This window comes from Rhamphochromis longiceps, linkage group LG18, assembly GCF_057381845.1.
Source record: "Rhamphochromis longiceps isolate RC_006_pf linkage group LG18, R_longiceps_female_GT1.1, whole genome shotgun sequence".
In the NCBI taxonomy this organism is placed as follows: Eukaryota; Metazoa; Chordata; class Actinopteri; order Cichliformes; family Cichlidae; genus Rhamphochromis; species Rhamphochromis longiceps.
The window spans coordinates 37526373-37539532 of record NC_140574.1 but is presented as its reverse complement, the minus strand read 5'-3'; the positions used below and the strand labels follow the sequence as shown (position 1 = coordinate 37539532).

The window sequence follows — 13160 nt, the reverse complement described above, 5'->3', positions numbered from 1 at the left end:
TTATTGGCCTGAATTATTGATCATAGATTAAGCCAGGTCACACCATACACATACCCATTTTAGCCCTAAACTCATTAAAAACAGCGTTGTGTTGTTTTTTTAAACATTTCAGAAAAAAAGAAACTAATTTGATAAGATCTTTGTAGGAAGAACGAGAAAAGGTCAGAGCTAAAGAGACATATTCTGGGTGATCTTTTCTTTACATGTAAAACAGTAGATTGTCTGCTGGTAGTAGGAAATCGTTCACGAAAACTTTGCGTTGGCCGGGAATCGAACCCGGGTCAACTGCTTGGAAGGCAGCTATGCTAACCACTATACCACCAACGCATGTATAGGCTACAGACCGGTCTGGTAAACTGGTGTTTCGGTCATTCAACTTGACATCGACACCAGTGTCTCCGTAGTGTAGTGGTTATAAGATAAGATAAGCTAACCTTTATTTGTCCCACACGTGGGAAATTTGTTTTGTCACAGCAGGAAGTGGACAGTGCAAAAGTTATATAGCAAAAATTAGAATATAATAAGAATAATATATTGTATACAACAGAATGACGTTCGCCTAACACGCGAAAGGTTCCGGAAGCAGTGGTTTCTGTTTTTTGTTTGTTTAAATGGCTAAATATCTATGGGCTTTTTTTGTTGTATGGAAATACAAAACACAAAAGACATGCGCCCAACGTGGGGCTCGAACCCACGACCCTGAGATTAAGAGTCTCATGCTCTACCGACTGAGCTAGCCGGGCAGCTGTAAACGAGGGAAAAATACTTTGACTTTACCTACAGTGTTAGGGTACAGAGCTGCTGTTATTGCTTATTGCTGTGTGTATGCCCAACAATACTTTAAGTGTTGATCATTGTAAACGGAAAAGTTAGTAGACTAAGGAAAAGACAAGATTTTTTTCGTCAAAATTTACGCGTTTATTCTCCTTGAAGGGCTTTAAGGATCGTGTGTCTCTGTGGCGCAATCGGTTAGCGCGTTCGGCTGTTAACCGAAAGGTTGGTGGTTCGAGCCCACCCAGGGACGGCACTTTTTGTTGATTATTTATGGTGTAATTGATCATTGGTGTAGCCCGGGCAAATTCACATATGGTGAATATGCCATGGTCGACTTTCAAGCTTATGTTTTTACATAAGCTTGAAAGACATAAACACAATGTGTAAATTTGAAACAAAAACATGGTTGCTAAAAAATTACAGATTACGCCATGGTTATGGTGGGGAATGTCTCCCTTGTCTTCACTAAGATTGTTTTTGTTCCCTCAAAACTTGGGGTAGCCTTAGATCACATCTATCATCTTTAACTAATGTATTAGAGCATTAATTAATGCAATATAGTCTGCAAGACTGAATTCTTCTGTTTGTGTGGTCTACAGATAAAGGAGAAGTTCAAGAGTTCAACCACTGTAAGCCTTGAATGGCTACACTTGACCATTGCACCCCAAAACTGATGGATGTCATTTTTTCAAGGGGAGGAGCTAAGGGAGTGAGAATCAGGCAGCTCAAGGACATGCTTCTTGAGGTAGGACAACTCTTTAGACTTTGGGTAGCTTTGAAATGCACTTTGTTGGCAGTCACCCATGTAGTTTATACTCATACTTTATTTTTTCTTAAATAGCACAAGACAATTGAAATACTTAGAGAAGTAGCCATCTGCTGCCTTATCACATACCTTGGAGAGAAGGAAGAGGACCTTTATTCATGCAAGTCCATATGACAGAGAATGTGCATCTTCTTTTTGTTTTATATTTTAATTTGAATTATGGTTTTGATCAACTGGTCCCTAAATGCAATTGACACCCCTTTCTCAACGAGAAGTCTGGGCTCGGGTGAGCCTGAGTGCTGAAGATATCTAACTATTCGGAACCATGGTAACAGGGTTCTGATTGATCGGAGCTGGCTTGGCCCTGACTTATCGAAGAATTAAGGAAGCGGAACCGGCTGTTCAAACCCCCACAAGGCTGCCCGCTGGGATTGGAACGATGGGAAGAGGCGTGAGTTTCTCAAAATGGGCTGATTGAACGCAGCACGGAGAAGATCTTGGAGAGGCTACGGCTGCTGTGAATACTCAGAATAAGATCTCTGACTGCAGACTGGATACATCTAAGAAGGGCTCGCTCGGAATAACATCTCTGGGCGCAAATTGGATGACATCTCGGGGAGGCACACTGCTGTGAGTTCTCAGAATTGGCTCCTTGAGCACAAGAAATGACAACATCACAGAGCACAAGTATGGCAAAGCTCACGGCTCTCCAACGGGAGATTGAGAGACCAGTGTTGGACTGTAGAACTGCTTTGAAATTCATATGAGCTGTTTGCACTAAAGTAAAAACCTCCATCACTTCATGTGCATACCCCTTCGGCACCAGCTGTGGGCTCAAGGCTGGAGCTGAACAACAACACCCTGATAACGACTGTGTTGAGTCTGTTCCTTCCCATTCCATGCAAGGCCACCTGGGTTGGCTGTTAGACTGTTTACTTAGCCTGGCAGGACGAAGGACACTGTCTCAGCTGAACTCTGGACACACACACACATACATATACACTGATATGCACTCCTCCCCCCTCCCTTTCCAAACGCCTTCGACGCTTATTCCCTTCCGATGCTGACGGCGGATCAAGGAACCAGCGCACGCAGGCCCGGATGTGCTGTCTACACTGGCTGTCTCTCACCCTTTACCCATCCCTGTTGCTTGTCATGTGTTTCTTTGGTGTATTAAGAGTTGTTTCATGTGCTGAGGTGTTTTTTCTGTTCTCAAACTGATCTCCCTGTTGGAGTTCAGTCTGGGGGGAGTTATTTTTTTCTCCTTATCTTTCCTCATGTGGTGCATTTTGCATTGTTATACCTCTGACCTGTCTTCCCCATGTGATGTTTGTGTAATGTATGTATGGTCGGAGGGTAAGATGGCCCCGCCCCTTCCTGAGCCCGGTTCCGGAGGTTTCTTCCTGTTGAAAAGGAGTTTTTCCTTTCCGCTCTTGCCAAGTGCTTACTCAAAGGGGGTTGTCTGATTGTTGTCTGATTGCTGAGGTTTTCTTTGTATTATAAAAAGTTTCTATTTTAACATTTTGTGTTGCAGGCTTGTAGATACTACGATAAAACAGAGCACACACTGCCACAGTTAAACTGCGATGTCCAAAACAAACCATAAAAAGTAAACTGAAGAAATAAACTCATTGGCTAGATAAAGACCATATTTCACTCTTTTTTTCTTTTTCTCAAAAGTAACCGAAGCAACAGACGACTACTTTAACTTGTTTTGTTTTCCATAAGTAAAACAAGTAAAAATGCTGTGTCCACTTCGGCCTCCTCAGTCCATAACACTGAGACAGATATTGCATCTAATCATATTAAACAACACAACATTATGGTGACAGTGATTATGACGACTGTGAAGATTAAGCTTATTCCCTCTGCTCTAGCTCCACCCCCTGTAAGCCGGCACTCCCCGCTCTCAGCCAGATCTCACACTATCAGTGAATCACAAGATTGACTGACTGGCTTTTAAAACCCATTCTTATTCATCAGACAAAGGTAAGAGCTGGTCCTTTTTTTCTTTAGAAAGCATGCATTGGTGCAAATATTTATTTTTGCATTGAAAACCGTTAATGTTAATGCTGCTGGTGTAAGTCTAGCCTTTGACACACACTGAGTAATGTCATTGTTCGGCAGATGTGGTTAACACTCAGTTACTTTGTTGTTTGGTGTTCCACAAACATGTTGTTGCATATAAATCTGTTTATGTGTGCTTCTGCATTTCTTCATTTTCTTAAATCAATTCTTATGTGTTTTCTTACTGACTTTTCAAGCCATGTCATGTTAAAAAGCATCGCCCTCTAGAGTTAAAGTTCACTTCTTTAACTGAATGTGAGCTCATCGAAACCAGTGAAGGAAGAAATGAAAGCTTTGACAACCTGAACGAATTAGCTGCTTCAGCCTAACGGGCTTCATCAGTTATATGACTGACGTAGCTTTGCTGTCATCGACCGCCCAGCTGTCTCAGCAGCTTTCAGTGTGGCATGTACTGGTGTATGAAAGCAATATATCTGGAATATTTAGTGATCGCAGTTGCTAATCAGACGGATGCATAGCAAATAAAGAATAAATACAACATTTTCCAGCACGTCTTTTTATGCACAATTGCCTGGTCTCAGTTCATGTGGGAGGCAAAATAAAATAAAAATTAGAGCAATGATATGCACAGTCTTTTAAGATTGTGACAGTGAAGCTCCTCCCACCCAGCAACATCAATGTAGCCACGTCATTTTTCTGTGGGCTGTTTAGTTGAAACTTTGCTGTCAGCTCTGTGCTGATACTTGAATGTGTCACTAAAAGAAAGACATCGTGTTGCTCATTAGAAGTTATGTAATGTAACAAATGGCTTTGAACTGGGAGTACAGACAGAACTCCAACGTTTCTGTGTTTTGACAAGCATACAAAAATGTTTGAGTAATGAGCCATAAAACAGATAAATAACGCAATCATGAGTCCATCAGCTTCTTTTGAATCAGTTACAATGTTGGCATTTAGATCATCGCTAAGCAGGAAAAAATCTTTCCCATTGTAAAAACGGTCACAGAGGATTTTGCATTTTCAGGGTCATACCAATAAAATAAATATCTAAATAATATTCATTATAAATAATAAATAAAATAAAACTTCATTGTCTTGTTTAGCTTTCATTACATTTTATTGGTTTTAGCTCACAAATGATGTCATATCTCACTCACATATATCTATATAAGCTGTCCTAAGTGTGAGTGTCAGACTCCTGGTAATCTCATCTTAATCTGATAAGTAAACTTCAGCCTAGTTTAAACTAAATGTTTGTGACAACTGTGTGCTTAAATGCATGAATCACGCTGCAGATATTCACACAGCAAAATCTCCAGTGTTAAATTAACACTAGAGAGAGTCTATATGGGTCCACTCCTCTGAGTGTTAAATACAACACTGTTGAGTGTTAAATTATGTTTATTAAATGTTTAAAGGTAACCTAGTCAGTTTTGAAGATTAACAAAGACTAACACTGAGCAGTGATGGTTTTCTAACACTGGAATATTTCTAACATTTTGAGTTATTTTCCAGTGTTAGAAAATCAGCACTGCTCAGTGTTAGTCTTTGTTAATCTTCAAAACTGACTAGGTTACCTTTAAACATATAACACTGTCAAAAGTGTTAATTTAACACTGGAGATTTTGCTGTGCAGATTTGGAGCTGTCACAATGTTGATTAGTTGTGACATCAAGTCAAAATGACACAAGCTTATTTAAGCTAAAGAAAACATTGTTCAAGTAGCAAAAACACTGTTGTCTACTCTGTGTGTCGCAGGCTTCCCAAAGGATGTCTGCCACCACTCAAGAAGAGGACGAAGTGCCCGCCAATCACACAGGTCAGCGACGTCACACGATAGTCTATTACAGCTGGATGCAAAACTCGGGGGATTCAGGCTATTATTGCCTTCGATGCTGTTTTGACTCGTGGTCGCCGACTCGTGGCGCTTTGCACTCGTGAAAACACGTTGCTTTGTTACACTTCTTTGTGTGTCTCCAGGTCCCAAAGGTGTCATTAATGACTGGCGAAGGTTTAAGTTGGACAGTGTGGATCAGACTGTCCCTCAGAACAAGAGAGAGCTGCTCAGACAAATGTCCAGTCCTCGAGATGATGACAAGGAGAGACTCAACAGAAAGGTGAATGGAAACATCTGGAACAATATAATCCTAGTAATGCCACAGAAAGGCATGCAAGTGTAAAAACAAGTGCAGCAGTAACATATGTTTTCTCAACTGTAGATGAGTGTTCAGGAGTATGAGTTGATCCAAGATGAGGATGAACGCTGCCTGAAACGCTACAGAAAACAGTGTATGCAGGAAATGCACGAGCGCCTGAGCTTTGGTCCCAAGTTTGAGTCCGTCCATGAACTTGAGAGCGGAGAAGCCTTCCTTGAAGTCATAGAGAAGGAACACCGGTTGACCCTGGTGGTGGTCCACATCTACCAGCATGGTGTCAAAGGTCAGGTGTTTGAGGGGGGTGCATATTCAAGTGTAGTCTCAACACGAAAACAATAAATCGATATTCACCAAACAGCCACGTACTGGACACAGTGTGGTTTGCTAACGGCTGCGGCTTCTCTGTGCTTTGTCAGGCTGTGAAGAGCTGAACTCATGCCTGGACTGTTTGGCTGCTGAATACCCCAGTGTTAAATTCTGTCGCATTGACGCCGTGGCCACCGGTGCTGCCGAACGCTTCTCCTCTGAGGTTAGTGCACTGCTACTTTGCTGATGAAGAATTAGACTTTTAAATGCACTTTCAGCTCCAGAACGTGTAGCACAGAACTTTGTTTTGGGTGTAGATAGATAGAATTTTATTTTGAACGTGCAAATATAACTGAAATAACAAGAAAAGCATCTGGTTTTCATGTATATCTCTGTGTCTACACAATGTGTGTGCTTGAAGAGGAGTATGATTTCGTTACACTTGTTCTGTTCCGGCGCCCTTATTTCAAATGTCCTTATTTACAAATCAATATTCAGAGTTTGACATTATATGTTTAACTATATACAAGTCTACACATAAACACACATAAAACAATTTCAGCACGTAAACCGAAACAACAACAAACGACATTTTCTACATAAACTAAGCACCCTATGGTCAACACTAATCTATGAGCTTATTTTATATCTGTGTGACAAATACCTTAATGAACACTTTAAGCTTGGGTTACTCTGGCCTTGATCTATAAAAATGAGGACAAGTGGACAACTCAACCCCTGCAGGGTTCCCCGGGTTCTTATTTCCATCCTGTTCCCTATACTGAAAACATTCTTTTAAAGGTTTCTTGTCCAGGAAATATTCCTGTGGCTGGGAGTTACACCGAGCACTTCCAGTTATAATGGCTACAAGCTCATTTGGAGTTTTGCTGCTATTCTTCCAGGTTCTTCCTACCCTATTGGTGTACAAGGCTGGTGAGTTACTGGGTAACTTCCTGGCTGTGACCAAACACTTCAATGAAGAGTTCTTTGCAACGGATGTTGAGGCCTTTCTCAATGAATATGGCCTCTTACCCGAGAAGGAATTTGAAGCATGTGCTGCTGATGAGGATGAGGGAGGGGAAGTGGAATAGAGCATTTATGCAGTGTGCTGGAGGGGAGCGAATACAAGTAGAAAACAGGATGGGTGCATCTGACAGTGAGGGGCAAATGAAAAGGAGAGCTGAGGAAAAGAAGTGGAAGAACAGCAGCTGGGATATACATGTTTTTAAAAAAAGCACACAACTGTGCATACAGATAAACATCCAGCAGCTCAAATGCTGAATCTATTTAGAGACTGGTAGAAGTAAACCACAGACGGCGAGCAGGTCTGTGCTGAAATACTGCTTAGCAGTGATGTCATAACTCTCCAATAAAAGATGTCTTCATCACATCCTGTCAGTGTCTGTCTGTCTTTTTTACAATTAGCAATATTCATATTTTAATGTGACGTATATGAAACATCATCCTGGACTGCAGAGGTGGGAGGGAACAAAGTACAAATACATCTGTGCTGTATTCTTCTGACAACGTTTTACTTTTACTCCGTACATTTTTAAACAAACTTCTGCACTTTCTCAAAGCAGGTTCGTTTCTTTTCTTTTGACAGACCTGAGTCATTATTTCACACTGCGCGCCTCGGTGTCTCGAAGAATTTAAGCAGTTCTGAAGGCAAAAGAAGATCCAAGCTGGTGCTAGCAAAGTGTAACTAATGAAGTCAATTTGTCTTTTGTCTTCATTTGGGTCACAAAATATAATCTGTTAATTCATGTCTATGACAGCGTTTCCCCCCTAAAGACAGTGAATCACTTTTCATGTCTGACAAGACTCCACTATAATAGACCGCAGGTGGTGACGATGAGTCGGGGCTTTCATCCTCTTTAATTATCCAGTCTGTTCTGTCATCATTACACATTAGGATTAAAAAAAGTACTTTGAAGAAGGACGGTTACATAAACCTCAGCAGGATAAAAGGAGGAGGCGGTGTACAGGGTGCATTTAGGTCATTATGCCAATATTTCGTGGCCATACTGGACTCAAATGTTTCATTTTTTACTAAACTGATGTGTTTTTAGTGGAGCTTCTTGATTTATTGGGCAACTTCTATGAAAATACCCTCCTGCTATAAATCATCAACGCATCGACTCCTGATTAGTGCAAATATCCAGTCAATTATATGGCAGCATGGCAGGGAGTGCGAGCATTTAGACATGCAGGCATGAAGGAGAAGGGTGACTTTGAACCCTGCACGGTCTTTGGACAGGCTGTGTGACTATTTCACAAACTGCTCATATATTAGGATTTTCCTAACAACCATGTATCTGTAACAATTTATAGGGAAAGGTCAGAAAAAAAGAGAAAATATGTAGCGAGCCATATTTCTGTGGCCAAAAATAGCTTGCTAAAACTCAGATGAAAAAGGACCAGATAAGCACATTGATAAGGTTTCCAAAGCTTCTGTAACTAAATAAGGTTTTTTTGAGCTGTCATGTGGCGAAATGAAACAAACATTGACTGACTGCTTTGAGGTGATAGGAAGGCAACAGCAAGCCAAATAACTCCTACACTTCAGCAGCAGCCTTAGCAATAGAAGTTCCATCCGAGCGTTACCACTCACAGCTAAGACCAGGAAACTGAGGCTCAACAAACCTGGGAAACATAAGATTGGAAAAACGAGTTTTCATTTCTGCTGCAACTTTCAGATGTTCTGGTCAGAATTTGGTGTGAACAACATGAAAGCATGAATCCATCCTGTCTCGTGTCAACAGTTCAGGCTGCTGGTTGTGGTGGTACAATGGGTTGGAGGACATTATCTCCTCACACTTCGGTCCCCAGCTGACTGTTCATCATTTAATCACATGGGCCTGCTGAGTGCTGGTGCCGACCACAGTAACGGCTGCTTCCAGCAGGGTACCACGGCACAAAGCTCAGATCACCTGTTGGTTTTTTACAGTTTTTCTCAGTCGCTTTGGTGCTTTTCTCAGATCAAAATGAAAATTCTCAGAACCATTAGTGCAACCTCCACAGATCTTTTCACTTAATGCAAGATATTTTGACTTGAAATAAGTGAAAAAATCTACCAATGAAACAAGTGAAAATTATCTAGTTTTTCTGTAGCTTACTGGAATGTTGCTTTGTAGCTGCTTTTGTCTTATTTTAAGTGTAATGAGATATTTGACTAGAAATAAGAGAAATATACTTGGTAAGATTTTGAGTTTTTGCAGTGTACCGTGCCACTATCGAGAGCGTGCACGCCATCCCTGTGTGGTACCCTGGTTGCACAACAGCTGACAAGAAGAGGCTGCAGAGGGTCAACAGTACTGTAGAGAAGGTGATCGGCTGTCCACGCTCCTCCCTGGACTTAATTGCCAGGTTGTCTCTCCAGAGCCAGGGCACTTATAAAGGGCCACCTCCACCCTAACCACCACCTCTTCAACACCCTGCCTGCTTGAAAAAGGTTTAGATCCATCATCCCGTGGGCTGTCAGAACTCTTAATGCTAACTCAGAGTGTGAACAGACTTCTCCAATACACCCACTCTGTTGCTGCTATTGATCAACTATGTGCAATATTTTGGTCTCAGTGGAATTACCATCCCCACCCTAAATGACCATAGCCCCTCGACCTTTATTTATTTAATATATTACATAACTGCCCTTGTATACAGCCCCACAATGTTTCAGTTTCAATGTTTCTTACGCATTGTTACGGCCCTAGTCTAGGCGTGTAGAGACGCACATAAGGCTGGAGGAGAGAGAGACAAGTACCCGCCCTGATTCCCAAGCCAAACATCCGAAACCAGCTGTGAGTAAAACAAAGGTTATTTCAAAGGTCAGGAAGCATAGCTCCAGGGTGAGCCCAGGCCAAAATAATAAACAAAACCAACTAAGTCCCGCCAGTACGGAAGAGGATTAGGGCCACTGGGAAAAAAAAAATCTGAGAAAAAAAATTCAGGTGTCACGGTCTGGCTGGGGCAGACCATAAGTGTTCCAGAGGAGGACTCAAACGCAGACCAAAACATGGTGTGGATAAACAAAACAAGCCGTTTATTGAGACTAGCAACGAGGGTACAAAATAATAGGGCATCGGTGAAAACTAAACAATAACCTAAACTGGGTGAACTAATAACAAAACATGAAAAAGCTTAACCATAGTGAACTGACATGGGTACCTGGAGATGAGACATGGATGAGCAGACGACCTGACAACAAATGACTGAAAGCACACGGACTAAATACACACAGGAGGAGGATGAGGGAAGTGGGAACACATGGGGAAACAGCTGGCACACATGAACATAATGACGTCACAGTGGGAGAGTAAAACTGAACACGATGAACACAGAAACACCAGACCTCTTCACAATAAAACAGGAAACATAAAGAGACATAGACATGACAACCCGAACTTGACAACGTAAGACACAGACATGAAACGCATGAAGAGCTGGGGAGACTTAACATAGTTGGAAACACGAGGGGGAAATAATAAGAACTAGAAACACCTAGGCATGATAACAAATGAACTTAGGAAACCTGACGGGCTTACATAAACTAAAACTCAAAACGCTGGGCCAACAGACCCAGGATCATGACATCAGGAAAAGAAGAAAAAAAAAGACGTGCCCACTTTTTTCCCCCAGTCGCCCTAAACAATATATATAGTATATATTTATGTATGTACATTATGGAATGCCGTTTAGAAAAATATTATATATATATTACAATGAAAGTCTGAATATATAGAATGATCTTCTGAATATGCCAGATGCTTGGGTTTTTAGTGAATTTGGTTGTGTTCATTCAGAAAGTAAAATCAAACACACTTTTCTGTCTTACACTTTTGTGACGGTGGCATAGTCACACAATGTTGTACATAATGGCATAATACAAAAAACGACTTGAACCTTCACATGCCTCAGGTAAAGTTTTATTAAGAAAAAAATTCCTTTGTAAGGAATTCTAAGTGAAGCCATTTCTCAGGACAAATTAGGAACACAAGTTATTCAAACGTATTACAAAACTAAGCAAACTGCAACTGACCCGATGAAATCCTGCTTGGTATTCACCTATTTTTCAAAGAACGACTTCCACTCAGCTATTGCTTTCTTATATGCACTAGTGGCATCTCGATCAAGGATGGCATCAGCGATGACCTCAGTTTGTATGACAGAGAGGACCGTTGCAACACATTTCAGGTATGTTAAGTGTAAGGTGTAGCAACATGCCATCAACACCAACATTCCTTCCCAGAAATCCTCCAAGGGGAGAGTGGTCACTGCTATGTTTCCCACAGCAACAATGCTGGTTGTCCCAGCAAAAAGCAGCACTGGGGAGGAGAGAGGCCGCTTCTCCGGGTATAGCAGAGCATATACGGCAAGGCCGGGATGGTCCATTTGGTAAAGTAAATCCGTTGGGCATCTTTCTTTGCCTTTAGACAATAATTCTGATGCAAAAGAACCAAACGGGACAGGCGGGAAAAGAAAAGACAACAAAACAAAACTTCTCGGCTGTCAGTCGGTTTGTTTTCTTTCCAAGTCAATGAACATCCTTCTCTTTTGTTGGTGGTTCGTTCTTCTGACCTCTCCTTATCCTGGTCACATGTCTCCACTTACCTTTCACATGCAGTGATGCAGGACACGTGGCGTGCAGAGACCATCTCTAAAGACCTCACAGTGATTTAAGGGCACCATGCATCCAGGACAGTGACAGATCTCCTCACAGACTGTACAGCTGACAGCTGTTTTACAACCCGGCCCAGGCGTCTCGTCTCTGATTGGTTCTTTATGTTTAAAAACTTCAGCAACAAATGGAGTGACCTCTTCATTCTTCATGTTGTCATGTTTCTCTAGAGTTTCATCTCTCTGTGTTTTACTGCAGTGAATCTGATTCTTTCTTGCAGATTTTGGATGCAGGCTGTCAGTCTGATACTTTGCTTTAACATTTTAAATGCTGCTCTTGGCTTTGGAGGTGCAGTTTCTTTCAGGAAGGCTGTGAACTCTTACATTCCTCTCTCTGAGCTCAAAATTTAGTTTCAGGTATTTTTCTTTCTTATCTTCAAGCTGGCCGTTATTAAACAGGAAGTGAACAGACCGATTCTTCTCATTTTTGGCACATTTAAGTTTTGCACCTTCAGGAGCTTAAATGTATTTTTAGGTTTTCTTCCATCTGAGTGTGATGAGAGCTATAATTTTTTCCTTACATATCGTTACAAAGAATTTACACTGAATCAAAGACGTACATCAGTCGGTCACCCAGTCGATTGTCTGTCGCCTTCATCGCCAGACCCACTGCACTAACTTCATGAACTCCATCCAACAAGTCCATCATGTTCAGTCCCTCTGGAGTCTCCATATCCAGGAGTTTTGATGATGGCCAGAGAGCAGGGCAGAGTTTCATCTTCAAAATCAAAGATCTCGTACAGGATCACACCTGATGTCTGACTTCTTTTCTCCTCCTCTACAATCCTAAACCAGACTTCATCCTCCCACTTCACTCCCATCGTGTAGTTGAGCAGAGTGTTGACCAGAGCAGATTTAAGCCACAAGTAAGATGGTTTTATTTGTCTTGTCTTGATTTTTTTCTCCAACAGTCATTCTGTGACCCACACAAACATGTGGTCACAACTGTAAATTCAGCGTTGTTACATATGGAGGTAATTGCGCATGTTTCACTTTGCTGCTGTAATGAGGTTCACAAAGTTTTGTGTCGCAAGAGAGTGCCATATCACTTTGGACAGTAGAGGGCAGCAGAGTGCCTTGGGACTGAGTTGTGTGCACAGATGAACACTGTGATGTTTAGTCTTTCATAATTTAAGATGTTTAGGATGTGAAGTGTATTACACTGTATTTACATGAGCTATTCCAGCTCTGCCAACCTAATAGCTATGCTGCGTGCCTGAGTAATGGTGGATGCTATTGTCTTTTAGCAATAACACCCGCCTCCATATGAAGCTCTGATCCAGTTGTGTTTACAGTTCCTGTACACTTGTGTAACTTTGTCTTCATTGCAAGTGTTGTTTTTGGGTAGCGTGTGTGTAAAATGTTCCGAGGTTACATCGTTCATGACGCATAATTTGAAATTATTTATGTTTATTTTACTCCAAGATGTGGTGTGTGTATTGTTTATGGGGTTA

The 13160-nt window shown here is 41.5% G+C and overlaps 1 protein-coding gene, 3 non-coding genes and 1 pseudogene across 4 annotated transcripts; 2 read left to right on the top strand and 3 right to left on the bottom strand.

Moving 5' to 3' along the window:
- Positions 1-255: 255 nt before the first annotated feature.
- Positions 256-327, bottom strand: trnag-ucc (transfer RNA glycine (anticodon UCC)). Its single transcript has one exon. It is a non-coding gene; the product is annotated as a tRNA-Gly (tRNA).
- A 343-nt stretch (positions 328-670) lies between these two features.
- trnak-cuu (transfer RNA lysine (anticodon CUU)) lies at positions 671-743 on the bottom strand. Its single transcript has one exon. It is a non-coding gene; the product is annotated as a tRNA-Lys (tRNA).
- Positions 744-950: 207 nt separating this feature from the next.
- Positions 951-1024, top strand: trnan-guu (transfer RNA asparagine (anticodon GUU)). Its single transcript has one exon. It is a non-coding gene; the product is annotated as a tRNA-Asn (tRNA).
- A 2422-nt stretch (positions 1025-3446) lies between these two features.
- Positions 3447-7409, top strand: LOC146648869 (phosducin-like). The gene is made up of 6 exons (XM_085389369.1): positions 3447-3529; positions 5327-5387; positions 5549-5685; positions 5788-6007; positions 6141-6253; positions 6933-7409. The coding sequence occupies exons 2-6, from the start codon at positions 5339-5341 to the stop codon at positions 7119-7121; spliced, it is 708 nt and encodes a 235-aa protein (XP_085245495.1). The 5' UTR covers positions 3447-3529; positions 5327-5338; the 3' UTR covers positions 7122-7409.
- Positions 7410-11643: 4234 nt separating this feature from the next.
- LOC146648868 (uncharacterized) lies at positions 11644-12621 on the bottom strand (annotated as a pseudogene).
- Positions 12622-13160: the final 539 nt, after the last annotated feature.

Bases quoted from the DNA above. Each gene is read 5' to 3' on its own strand.
- LOC146648869 (XM_085389369.1), top strand. From the start codon at position 5,339: ATGTCTGCCACCACTCAAGAAGAGGACGAAGTGCCCGCCAATCACACA. The intron at 5,388-5,548 runs GTCAGCGACGTC...GTGTGTCTCCAG, and splicing joins AGTGCCCGCCAATCACACAG to GTCCCAAAGGTGTCATTAAT. The intron at 6,254-6,932 runs GTTAGTGCACTG...CTATTCTTCCAG, and splicing joins CCGAACGCTTCTCCTCTGAG to GTTCTTCCTACCCTATTGGT.